General features: G+C 36.8%; 3 protein-coding genes across 3 annotated transcripts; 2 read left to right on the top strand and 1 right to left on the bottom strand.

Annotated features, from left to right (window-relative positions):
* Positions 1-1,114: 1,114 nt before the first annotated feature.
* LOC120348153 (uncharacterized) lies at positions 1,115-1,939 on the bottom strand. Its single transcript, XM_078117983.1, has 2 exons — positions 1,832-1,939; positions 1,115-1,733 (listed from the first exon to the last, which is right to left on the bottom strand). Exons 1-2 carry the CDS (start codon positions 1,937-1,939, stop codon positions 1,116-1,118), a joined length of 726 nt encoding a protein of 241 aa, XP_077974109.1. The 3' UTR covers position 1,115.
* Positions 1,940-4,132: 2,193 nt separating this feature from the next.
* LOC144429862 (uncharacterized) lies at positions 4,133-5,918 on the top strand. Its single transcript, XM_078118087.1, has one exon. The coding sequence runs from the start codon at positions 4,674-4,676 to the stop codon at positions 5,499-5,501; it is 828 nt and encodes a 275-aa protein (XP_077974213.1). The 5' UTR covers positions 4,133-4,673; the 3' UTR covers positions 5,502-5,918.
* A 119-nt stretch (positions 5,919-6,037) lies between these two features.
* Positions 6,038-8,365, top strand: LOC120348151 (uncharacterized). The gene has a single exon (XM_078118086.1). The coding sequence runs from the start codon at positions 7,511-7,513 to the stop codon at positions 8,351-8,353; it is 843 nt and encodes a 280-aa protein (XP_077974212.1). The 5' UTR covers positions 6,038-7,510; the 3' UTR covers positions 8,354-8,365.
* The last annotated feature ends 5,448 nt before the right edge of the window (positions 8,366-13,813 follow it).

The raw sequence follows: 13,813 nt of genomic DNA, 5'->3' as shown, positions 1-13,813 counted from the left end.
CTAAATAAAATTTCAAATTTTGGGATTGCTTCGGGCCTGCAAATACATTTAATGAGTCAGGCTTGGTCGGATTTAATACCCACCCGCCTGGGACGAGTAGGGGTGGATTTTTTGGGCCCGATCTTACCTCTAACCCATTACCAGTGAAAAGTCACTGAAACTAAATAGCATTATGGAGGTGCTTCATATACTACAGAACTCATTTGAAAAACATCATTTTTCAAGTAAAATACAGTCTTATAGTATGAAAATATAACTGGTGAAATTTGGTTGAACATGATAAAAATTGGGAATTTATGTACAGAAAAGAATATTCAGCTTCGGCTACCGCTACTTCAACCCAATTAATTTTTTCTTAATCTGAGCTGATTTCACCTCACCAGTTTTTACCAAGACTCAGAGTAAAGCTTAAATATATTCGTAAAAGAAATTACGTTTTTATTTTATGTTTACTATTGCACTAAGAAAATAAAATTTGTGTATTCAAGCGTAACAGACAACAATATAAGTTTAGATAATATAACTGTGGTCATGTCATGAAATTGTATTTGGAACAACCAATGAACTTATAACGCAATATATGTTTTTACAAAAAAGCAAAATAAAATATGAATGTTTAGTAAAGTAGTAAGCGATGATTTTTAAAAGGAATTCTTTCAGAGTAAAACATGCACTCACTGAACCGTCAAAATCTCCTTAGACTTCAAGGAATGATAGCGGAGAATTGCATGTTAGTTAATGTCAGGTGTGTGCAACCTTAGGCCATTGTAACATGATAGATAACAAATGGAACTCAGGTATAGGCTTTGCAACGCAAAGGAGTTTTACTCACCTTAATAAATTCAACTAAATTAACACTCATCTCCTGGGCTGATACTTCAAACTTGTGGGCCACATTTGGCCCGCGGGCCCCTGGTTTATGTCAATACTCAATACACTCAGAGTTGCTAGCACAAACTTTTTTAGTTGTCAATTGAAAACTTGAAAGTCTTTTAATTTGACAGCTGTGTTGTTTGTGTATTTACAAAAAGCAAAGCTTTAGCTGCTGGTTTGAATATTCATATTTAAGAGTAGAAAATGTTTTTCTTCGGGGGGGGGGTGTAAAAAAACTCAGCTTAAATAACTTTGATCTTATTTTTCATTTGCTGGTTTGAAGCCAACAGGCGTATGTGCACCAGGGTGTGTGCACCAGGGTTATACGAAGTTCCTGGCACATATCTTTGAGCAGGTATCATAATGAATTGGCCGTTTGTGAGCTGAACCATTTGTTGTTGCACGTAAGCAGGGTATGCTGCGTATTCAACCACACCTTGCAGTTTCTTTCCGCAATAGACACTAGTACAGCAGTATCCAATATGAATAATACAAATAATCATTCCAGCAAATCCAATATTAGCCAAAATACAATGAACAGCAATGATGCCTCCATTTCCTTCACGTGGGTGAATGTCTCCAGCACATATCACAGACATTATACACAACGTAGCCATGAAGCAAGAAGCTACAATACTGACAATCATGTTCGCAATATAAAGACAGACGAAAGGTTTTCCTCTAACTTTGAATCCAAGAATTCCAGATGCAATAACAATAGCACCGCACCATATTCCCTGAGAAGCATACGTAATGCTATAATGGATCTTAGAAACTTGTGTATTGTTAGTCCATCGTTCGTGATAGACATAAGTCTTCTTTGTGCTTGCGATGATCAATGTAACGATGCACAAACGACAGATAAAACGCCAAGAACAATTTCAGTAACTCCAAGTCGATACAAAACAAGTTTGTATTTTTCTCTCAGCTTTTTCCGATGGGTCGACTTGGTTGTTGCCTGCTGAGGTGGCGAGATAACCTGGCCCGGTTGGGGGCTTGTTGTTCCAGTCTCTGGTTCAACAGCTTGATCAAGTCTTGAATATAAGCCAGCTGGAGCTTGAGCCATAGTGCAACAAAATAAAGTAGTATCTCTCGTAAATATTGTACTATTTATGCTTTCATTACAGAAAAGTGGTTAATTTTTTAAGTTAATTTTTTCTCAATTTAGTAATTCTGACAAATTCTGTTTTTTAATTTTTACCCAAGCATTCATTCTAATACAGTGGTCTGCAAACTGTGTGCATTTAAACTAAGCAAACTAAATGTCCATTAAGAAGTTTATTATGTGAGTAAATTTGAAATTTCCAACAAAATTGTTGTGCATAGAAACCTTTACTATGTTACTATCTGCGGCCCACTTATCAATCTTTGTAGACCACTGTTCTGAGGTAACCCCTGACTAGTAATCCAAAAGGTCAGTTCACAGTTAAACTGTCCATTCCGGAAAAAGCATGAGTATTTATATATGTATTTTTTTTTAATTCTCGCATTTTTACCTCTTTGTGTTCGTTTGCTGAATGGCTAATAAAATGGTACTCCCGTAGTATGTGTACCAGGTTAAAGTTAGGTCATGATTTTATTTTGTTTTTTCTTATTTTAGTTCTATTACGAGTTCGCGGACAGTCTGTGTTGGCCAAGTGAATATACCTGCCCATAGATTTCAGTCCCTTTACACAACTTGATGTAAAATAGGCGAACAAAATTAGTTACGTCCATATTGGTACACACATTTCCGGAACGCCAATATGATTTTTTTGATAAATAATTTTACAACGTGCAAATCTAGCTTGTAAGCCTAAACATAATAACAAGCAATATTATGACTATTGTAATCAAGAATATAGATACCTATTCTAAGAGATTCAAACTCCTGCTGTGCATTAATACAAACGCACCATTGGAATATGCTTATCTGAGGGAGTCAGACAACACAACAAAATGTTACTAAAATAAATTAGCGATGGTGAATCACATATGCTGCAATGATTGTGGCCAACATTTCTCCCAGTTACAACTATTCAAGTTTAAAACATGCAACTCGTCGAAACACAAAAAAAATGGTGGTGCAGGAACGCCATTTTATTACTACAACTAAAAAAGAAGTTTCTGAACCAAAAATTTGGCTTGCACTAATTTTTTCTGCAACCATTTGCTGTGATAGGCATTTTCGTGTGGTCATTTGGAACATATTCCAGACCAGTGGCCCGCAAAGAGGGTGTAGACAACTTTTGTGACAAGGGAGCATGAAGCTAAATAAAAATACTTGTCAGACTTGATCTTGCCCGCCTTATTTCGGATATTTACATTTCTTATTTTGTCAGCCAAAAACAACTGAAAATTTTGCTTGTTTTTTAAAGTTTTCATTTATTTCATTATTTACGTTCCATTCACATATTTTCAAACCATGTTTTTTGAATAAAACATACTTTCGCCATACTCAAAAAGCTAAAGCCAGAAATTTCAGTATGAAATTCAGAGTGTATCAACAATATATCAGTATAAATTCAAGATTAGTCAGACATCCGTCATGTCGGCAACAATAAGTTTTAGCCTAAGGCTGTGTTTCAGCAGTTCAATGAAGTCAAAAAGTGGGCGTTTTTGCATCAGTTTGTGTTTTTGGTCCAGTCTGCCAGTGGCATGCTTTAAACTTGAATAATTGTTACTGGAAAAAATGCTGGAATAACAGAATAATATTAGTTCAAAAGCTCTTTTCAGCATTTGGTGATTACAGATTTCTGAATTCAGTAACCCATTTTTTTTTAGACTAAAAAAGGAAGTATTGGTCAGTTTAACACAGTCAGGGATAATATTTGTCATTGTTTGTCCTTGTCAAGGGACATTTAATTTATTTAGTTGAAATAACGTAATGTGTAATCATTTGATATACGAACAAAAACCTTTTGGCAAAAATTCATATTTTTTTGTGTATCACTGTCATAATTGAAATTCATTGGGTCAAGTCCCGCAGTTTGCCGATCACTGCATAAGATAAGGTTTTATTTTGATTCATTTGTAAAAACAAAATAAACATATACCCCATACACAAAAGATTAAGGCGAAGAATTGGGAAAGTGAACGAAACCTAATAAAATAAGTTTAAAACGTATTATTCAACGTGTTCACTTACCGGAGCAAGAAAACAAGTCACAAACAAAATAAACATGAATATTCACGGCAGTCATTACTCAGGCGTTTCACTTTGTAATCAGGTTGTGTGCAATTTTTTCGAGAATGGAAGCTTGGATAAAACTGGATTTTGTCAGAATTACCGCGGTATGAGAAGAGTAACCATTATGAGTTGAGAACAGCAATAACTAGCATGCCCCGAATAAATATAGAAGTTTATCATAAAAACTAATTGGAAACAAATGTCCATTCCTTCATTAAAAATCAACGCCAGAATATACAGCTCATGCATCACAGAATCCATATCTGTGTATTCAAATGAAAAATTCATGATTGCCAGAATGTTGCTTATTTTCATATTTAATCTTGCAAGCCTGGGTTGTGCAATACCAAATAAGGCTTCAGCGTTAGGACCACACTTCTAATTTCCTTTATCAAGTCCATGCGTCGAAACTAATCCCATATCTGACAAGGACTGATAACTGAACAAGAGGCCTTATATTGTTAAGCCATTGTCTTTTCTCTCCCCAGAATAAATATGAAAAATCTATTCTTGAAACTAATATAATAACGAATCCCATCACTTGCTTGAAAGCAACACTGAATTTTATTTCTTTGTATTCAAAGTTTATAGTATTATATTTACGAGAGATACTGCTTTAATTTGCTGCATTATGGCTCAATCTCCAGCTGGTTCATATTCAAGGCTTGATCAAGCTGTTGAACCAGAGGGTGGGACAGCAAGCCCCCAACAAGGCCAGGTTACTTCGCCACCTCATCAGGCAACGACTGCGTCAACTCCTCGAAAGAAGCTCAGAGCAAAATACAAGCTTGTGTTGTATCAACTTGGAGTTACTGAAATTATTCTTGGCGTTTTATCTGTCGTTTTGTGCATTGTTACATTGATCATAGCTAACACAAAGAAAACTTACGTCCATCACGATTTTTACGGCAACAGGAACGTTCGCAGAATAATGTACAGCGATACTACGTTCGCTTCTCACGGGATATGGTGCGGTGCTATTGTTATTGCATCTGGTATTCTTGGATTCAAAGTTAGAGGAAAACCTTCCGTTTTTCTTTATAATGCGAACATGATTGTCAGTATTGTAGCTTCTTGCTTCATGGCTACATTGTGTATATTGTCTGTGATATGTGCTAGAGACACTTACCCACGTGGAGATAATGGGGGCATCATTGGTATTCATTGTATTTTGGCTGGCATTGGATTTGCCGGAATGATTATTTGTATTATTCATTCTTCCTACTGCGGCAGTGGTGGTGTTCGTTGTCGCAAGAAACCGCAAGGTTTGGTTGTTTTACCCCAACAACAAATGGTTCAGCTCGCAAACGGCCAATTCATTATGATACCTGCTCAAGAATATGTGCCAGGAACTTCGTATAACCCAGATGCACAAACGCCTCCTCAGCCAGAAGTGGGAATTCCTCCGTACCCACATACGTCAAACCAGCAAATGAACAAGAAGCTCAAAGTTATTTAAGCTGAGGTTACTTCACCAAGCAACACAGCTGCCAAATTGAAAGACTTTCACGTTTTCTAGCAACTCAGTATATTGAGTATTGACATAAACAAGGGGTGTGTAACCTGCGGACCGCAGGCCAAATGTGGCCCAAAGTTTGAAGTTGCGGCCCACGACATGAGTGTTAATTTAAATGAAATTATTAAGGTGAGTAAAACTCCTTTGCGTTGCAAAGCCTATACCCGAGTCCAATTTATTATCTATTATGTTACAATGCCCTAAGGTTGCACACACCTGACATTAACTAACATACAATTCTCCGCTATCATTCCTTGAAGTCTAAGGAGATTTTGGTGGTTCAGTGAGTGCATGTTTTACTCTGAAAGAATTCCTTTTAAAAATCATCGCTTACTACTTTACTAAACATTCATATGTTTTGTTTTTTTGTAAAAACACCTATTGCGTTTTGCTTTTATTTATTATTTCAAACACAATTTCATGACATTACCACAGTTATACTGTCTAAACTTATATTGCTGTCTATGTTTCACTTGAATATACAAATTTTATTTCTTAGTGCAATAGTAAACATAGAATAAAAACATAATTTCTTTTATAAATATATTTAAGCTATACTCTGGATCTTGGTAAAAACTGGTGAGGTGAAATCAGCTCGGATTAGGAAAGAAATAAATTGGTTGAAGTAGCGGTAGCGAAGCTGAATATTCTTTCCTGTACAAATATTCTAAATTTTTATCATGTTCAATCAACCAAGTTCAGCAATTATTTTTTCATACTGTAAGAATATATTTTACATAAAAAATGACGTTTTTCAAATGAGTATATAAAGCACCTCCATTATGCTATTTAGTTTCAGTGACTGGTAATGGGTCTCCTTAACTACTGATACTGCGCTCGTAATGCACCACTACAATATTATATATTTTCAGAAGCTCTTAGAATTTCAGCAGTTGCCCTCACCTTTATTCAGAGATTAGTCAACTTCTGAGTGAGTGCACCACCATAAATCTATTTAGTTTCAGTATCTGTTAGCATTTCACTTGTTTCCGTTAGGGTTGTTCATAGAATGATCTCTCTTCTGAGTGAGTGCTTCTGATCGTGCCATAAGTAGATTTGTTTAAAAAATCTGCCTTGTTGCCTCTATCAGTGATTACCAAGACCCTCTTTTTCAGGGATTATAGAAAGTATAGGATTTTTGTTTTTTCAAAATGAAACTGTAGTGTACTTTTTCAATTGATTAAGCGATGCAATAAATTTTCATTGATTAAGACAAACTAAGTTTTAGTATGAAAATTGGTGTGGCGTTTTGTTATAGTATGTAATATTGATCGTGTTAAATATTACTCTGACTGTATCCTGTCATAAGGAAAATTGCTAATATTGTCGTAGTCAATAGCCCAAAACCCTTTTCCGCGTTCCCCAAACTGGTATCAATGTAACAGTTGCACTGCAAAATGATTTAATAAGTCCAATATTGATAATTTTCAAAATTATGCAGTTCCCACATATTTCTGACTTGATGTATGCGGCTCTTATATCAAAAATTTTTAGCCTTCTCCGAATTATGTTTTTGACTTGCAACCATATTAAAAAGAGTTGATATAAACTACTTAAAAATGGATCGATTGCTGGCATTAGACTCAGAACAAAAAAAAATTGTGACCGAGCTATGAAAAGAGACTTTGGAGTGCTTCAGTACAGGGTGTCCATAAAGTTTACACTTTTTAATTTTGTTATGAAGTCAGTTCTCAATAGATCTCAACCAGATTTGTTTTTTTAATCAGTATTTTTACTTCATTTGATACGTCTGTGAGGGACAAAACACTATGTGGTATCATAAAATCTCCTTTGTAATTTTAATAAATTCCAAGACTAACCCTATATACCAAAATACCCAGTTTCAAACTATTTTAATATTTGGATTGTTCTGGACTAAGAAACTTTTATTTCTTTGTGTTCAAAATTTATAGTGCGATATTTACAAGAGATACTGCTTTTTGCGTTGCATTATGGCTCAATCTCCAGCTGGCATATATTCAAGGCTTGATCAAGCTGTTGAACCAGAGGGTGGGACAGCAAGCCCTCAACAGGGTCAGGTTACTTCGCCACCCCAGCATGCAACGACTACATCAACCCCTCGGAAGAAGCTCAGAGCAAAATACAAACTTGTTTTGTATCAACTTGGAGTTACTGAAATTGTTCTTGGCGTTTTATCTGTCATTTTGTGCATCTTTACATTGATCATCGCAAGCACAAAGACGACTTACGTCTATCACGATAATCACCACGGTAGAACGTACGTTCGCAAAATAAGATACAGCATTACGTTCGTTTCTCACGGAATATGGTGCGGTGCTGTTGTTATTGCATCTGGAATTCTTGGATTTGAAGCTAGTAGAAAACCATCTGCCTGTCTTTATAATGCGAACATGATTGTCGGCATTGTAGCTTCTTGCTTCATGGCTATGTTGTGGATATTGTCTGTGATATGTGCTGGAGACACTTACCCACGTGAAGATAATGGAGGCATCATTGCTGTTCATTGTATTTTGGCTGCCATTGGATTTGCTGGAATGATTATTTGTATTATTCATTCTTCATACTACCGCGTTGGTGTTTGTTGCCGCAAAAAATCGCAAGGCGTGGTTCTATACGCAACTCATCCTGCTTATCCGCAACAACAAATGGTTCAGCTCGCAAACGGCCAATTCATTATGATACCTGCTCAAGAATATGTGCCAGGAACTCCATATAACCCTGGTGCACAAACGTCTCCTCGGCCAGAAGTGGGAATTCCTCCGTACCCACAGACATCAAACCAGCAAATGAACAAGAAGCTGAAAGTTATTTAAGCTGAGGCTATTTCATCCCAACCCCCCCCCCCCCCCACCCCCCAAAAAAAAAAAACATTGTCTAAGAATATTCGAAACAGAATCGCTAGAATACACAGCTCAAGCGTTGCTTTTTGTAAATACGCAAACAACACAGCTGCCAAATTGAAATACTTTCACGTTTTCAAATGACAGCTAAAAAAGTTTGTGCTAGCAACTTAGTGTATTGAGCATTGACATAAAAAAGGGTGTGTAACCTGCGGACCGCAGGCCAAATGTGGCCCAAAGTTTGAAGTTGCGGCCCACGACATGAGTGTTAATTTAGTTGAATTTATTAAGGTGAGTAAATCTCCTTTGCGTTGCAAAGCCTATACCCGAGTCCAATTTATTATCTATTATGTTACAATGCCCTAAGGTTGCACACACCTGACATTAACTAACATGCAATTCTCTGCTATCATTCCTTGAAGTCTGAGGAGATTTTGGCGGTTCAGTGAGTGCATGTTTTACTCTGAAAGAATTCCTTTTGAAAATCATCGCTTACTACTTTACTAAACATTCGTATGTTTTGTTTTTTTGGAAAAACACATATTGCGTCATAATTTTATTTGTTATTTCAAACACAATTTCATGACATGACCACAGTTATACTGTCTAAACTTATATTGCTGTCTATGTTTCACTTGAATATACAAATTTTATTTCTTAGTGCAATAGTAAACATAGAATAAAAACATAATTTCTTTTATAAATATATTTAAGCCATAGTCTGGGTCTTGGTAAAAACTGGTGAGGTGAAATCAGCTCGGATTAGGAAAGAAATAAATTGGTTGAAGTAGCGAAGCTGAATATTCTTTCCTGTACATATATTCTTAATTTTTATCATGTTCAACCAAATTTCAGCAATTATTTTTTTATACTGTAAGAATATATTTTACATAAAAAATGACGTTTTTCAAATGAGTATATAAAGCACCTCCATAATGCTGTTTAGTTTCAGTGACTGGTAATGGGTCTCCTTAACTACTGATACTGCGCTCGTAATGCACCACTACAATATTATATATTTTCAGCAGCTCTTAGAATTTCAGCAGTTGCCCTCATCTTTATTCAGAGATTAGTCAACTTCTGAGTGAGTGCACCACCATAAATCTATTTAGTTTCAGTATCTGTTAGCATTTCACTTGTTTCCGTTAGGGTTGTTCATAGAATGATCTCTCTCAACTTCTGAGTGAGTGCTTGTGATCGTGCCATAAGTAGATTTGTTTAAAAAATCTGCCTTGTTGCCTCTATCAGTGATTACCAAAGACTCTCTTTTTCAGGAATTATAGAAAGTATGAGATTTTTGTTTTTTAAGTATCATTTCTCGTCGAAAAATGCCAAATTATTTTTGTTTGAATATGTTTTTTTTAAATCATATATTTTAAATTTACTGGTTTTAGAAGATTTACCTCTGGTGCACTGAAATTGCAGTTTTTGTAAATATTTTGAGATTTTATGATTTTAACTTGCTTTTTATTGTGGTATACATCTGCATATAATTTTGCTAAATTTGCCTTTGATTCATCACCATAGCTTTCTTTATATATTTTTCTAGGATTGAACACTTAGATAATGTCAATGGTGAGCAAACCGTTTATGCAGCTCTTCTTGCTAGCATTAAATATTATCCAAATTTAAATCACAGAAACTGTAGTGTACTTTTTTAATTTATTGAGCGGTGCAATAAATTAATGCATTTGATCTCAACGGGCTAAGCGTTAGGAATACGCTCGCCACCGCACCTCTAATTACTCTGCGTGGGTTCGCAGGTTCGAATTCCATGCAGGGGTGGTTATGTGCGAGAGGATTGCTGGACTCCTCGCCGTCGTTGGGTGGTTCACGTAACCGCTGGTCGATTACGGCTTCCTCCACCACCAAGTCCATGCTTCCGAAAACAAACAATATAACTAATCCCATACCCGACTTGTAATGGTAACCGGACGAGAGGCCGTGGTTCGCCATGTGTATAAGCCGTCTTATCGGTTTTCCTCTCCAACGGGATAAATATGTAAATCCTATCCTATCTGATGTACCACAGTCCACACACTGCAGTTTGCATAATAAACTATATCTACACTGATCTCGATGAATCACACAGTGTGAAATGCCCTGTATATTTTAAAACATCAAATGTCAGCCGACAACTTGATACATGATTTCTCACCTCTCAGTCGCTTCATTTCTTTAAACTACTGCATGACTTATCAATATCATTTCTGCCCAGGTACCGTACTTGTCCATTTTATGAATTTAGACAAACTGACTTTAGTAAAATTGGTTTCTCTTTCTCACAAACGTGCATTACACAAAAGGTCATTATTTTCTCAATCAAATATGCTGTAGCATATATAGTAGTATAAGTCTGCTGAATACTCAAGAATCGTCAATAAATTAATCATAAACCATTCATACAAGCATGAAAATACCGTTTCGTTGTTTGGGGCATATGTAGGGTTACCATATCGTGCTTATGTGCTTATTTTCTAGTCCGTGTCTTATAAAGTAACGATGTGCTTATTTCTAAGCGAAGTGCTTATTTTTGAGTTACGTGCTTATTTTGTCTTAGAAACATGGATGACTCGTTCTTGTTTTGCGTACAGAGCTCCCGTGGAAACGAGGGCTGTGTTTATTATTATCGCGATTCGTTGTTTTATTATTGTGACGTATCAATTAGCTACGTTCCACCGTGACCTCATGTCTCGGACCCGCTCACTCCCAGCGCGAACTGTTTCTGTTAACGGTAGGGGTTTGCGGTATTTCCAGGCAAACTGTGACACAGTTACAAACTTACAATAGTTGCTGCTTTTAAGGATACTGTTTTTAGGGACAAACCACAATTTAGACAATGACTAAGCGAGTTCCGTTTTGAATATGAAAAGGGATTTGCTAATGTCGAAGGGTAAGAGCTATGCTCACTGCTGCTGCAATTAGTGGCCACAATATTACCACAAAATACAAGAATTTTGCAAGAAGCATTGCGGGAAACCTAAGTATGAAGACTTTAGATACCGTATTGTGTGTGGCGGTGACTTCGTGTCTTACCATTGTTTTTGCGATTTCGGGGCTGCATACAACCTAGTTCGCAGCGACTTCTGATAAAGTTCCTCGTACCTATTTAACAACGATATATGAGCTAGTGCTCAACTAAAATTACTATCTATGGTAAGAATATACAAGTGGTTAATAGCTTACTTAAAATTTTTAACTCAACTCAAGACCGAGCAGTACAAAATGCGATTCATCCGCCGGCCTACAGCTAACTTCGCCATCCAAAAATTACGTCACTGCATCGTCACAATCACGAAATAGAGCCTGGCCAATAATACCGGTAGCGACAATATTAAACCTGTAATAATTACTCTTGCGAGTACGCTATGGGAGAAATTTCGTACCTCAATAACTTCTAGTAGGTTCAGCCAACCCCGTAGAACTAACTTGTCCCATTATGGCGTCATATGGACTCCATTTCCGATCATTCGACTCAAGTAGTGTAACGCAAACAAGCATAATTTTTGTAGTTTTAAAAGGCTATTGGGGCAGATTTAAATCAGTAGTTATATTCCGACGGCGCTGAAATCCGATAGGACGTCTCAATCAGTATCGAACCCAGTACGGGGCACATACATTAACAACCCACGACGCTCGGTAACAAACATAATACTGTAATATAGACGCAACGCACGGTTAGTAACGTTTATTTCGATTTTCCGTAACACTAAAACAAATAGGCAATGCAAGTATGTAGGCTATGTTTATTTGCCTCAAAAATGTAACAGTATCTGCATAATAGTTAAACGGTGTAAAAGAGACGGGATACATGTGCAAGACGTTACTGGCCTAAGACACAGATGTGGACATGCACCCCAACAAGTATAACTGAAGTTTAGGACTGCTGCGTTATAGTAGGACAACAGACATGAAATATACAAATAAAACTCTTTACAATACACAGTACAAAGAGGTACGGCACCACGATGATATGTACAATAGGCAGTTTATGGCACGTTCATGTCCCAGGTTCTGATGTGGAGGGATGGGAATAGAGCATAAATCGCATTTTTGTGTTTTTTACAAAAGATTGTACGAAACAAGTAAAAATTTGTTCGAGACATGAACTTGCCAAAAACCAACGTTGGGTCGGACCACAACACAAAAAGATTAGGTTCTAAGAAGGTAAACAAGAAACGACATATGTAAAAATTCTTTCACACAGTTGTTAATCAGAAGTTGTATGCGACAAAAGAAATGAGAACAATAGAGTCTGGCATAAAATGCAGGTCAATTTCGTAGGTGCTATTTTGTGGAATTTATTGTCAACACGTCTCAGCATAATAAATTTAAATATGTCTAAGATGATCTTTTCATTAGCGATGATCCAACGAAGTAACTGTACAAAGCTAATAAACCATAAAAATATGCAGAAACTAAAGACAATAGATCAGTGGGTTGCCCGAGACTTGCTACCTGAGCAATGGGAGTTGGTTGCATCCACGATGACATAGTTAGTCAAACGGAGATATTTATGGCTGCTTCCTTCATTTGAAATGAATCTGTAATCACGTAAATTTATATGTGCGCCAACTTGGTCGGGTCTAAGCCAAGTTTCGTTAGCCGCAATTATATCGGGTCGACTAGTCATTGATTCAATCAATCAATCAATCATTTATTTCGGTACTCTGACATGAAAACAAAACAACACAAAAACTGGACAAACAAACAAAATGCAGAGATACCTGGAAGGCGAGCATAACTTAAAATAAAGTTAAAAAACGTAAGAGTACGCGCCCGCCTAACAAAACTTCCAGTTTGGCAAAAATTTTTGGGTTTGCAAGTGAACGCATGTTTGCGCACATTGTGAAAAGATAACCATTTCGCTTTGAGCTTGGACAAATCTCTTCAATATCGTTTGTACTTATATATTGACAATCGCATAGACCTGAGGCTATTTCGCCCTGGTCGTCGTCGATGATATCAGAGATAAAAAGGTCATTCAGAGCTAATGGGTCTAGGGCAGTGGCGTAACTACCCATTGGATCTTGGGCGGCACGTTGCTGAAGGGCGGCAAAACGTTTTAAACGAAGCGGAAAAACATTTAAAATGAACCAAGGCAGTCACATTAAACGACCTAATTTACCAATGAAGCCAAAATATTACACAAGATATACGTCCAAACCAGGTGTTTTATGGCTCGTGGTCCCCTTCCAGCGCCTATTTGCACTCGCGGTCTCCGTGTTCGCCATTCCAAAAAACGAAACGTGTTGGATTGTATTATGTGTTTACGATCTATTATGGAATGCAAAATCAAACCACAGACAAGAAAGTAAACGCTCTCCAGTATACAATCAAAGGGAATGGGGATTTATTGATGATTTATTGCTCATTACATACGAGCAATGCCAGCATTAATCACATTCTCTGGCATCTCAATTTACTTTGGTA

The sequence above is a fragment of the Styela clava genome, chromosome 11, assembly GCF_964204865.1.
Source record: "Styela clava chromosome 11, kaStyClav1.hap1.2, whole genome shotgun sequence".
Taxonomy (NCBI): domain Eukaryota; kingdom Metazoa; phylum Chordata; class Ascidiacea; order Stolidobranchia; family Styelidae; genus Styela; species Styela clava.
The sequence above is the reverse complement of the archived record's forward strand: the minus strand, read 5'-3'. Positions and strand labels throughout refer to the sequence as shown.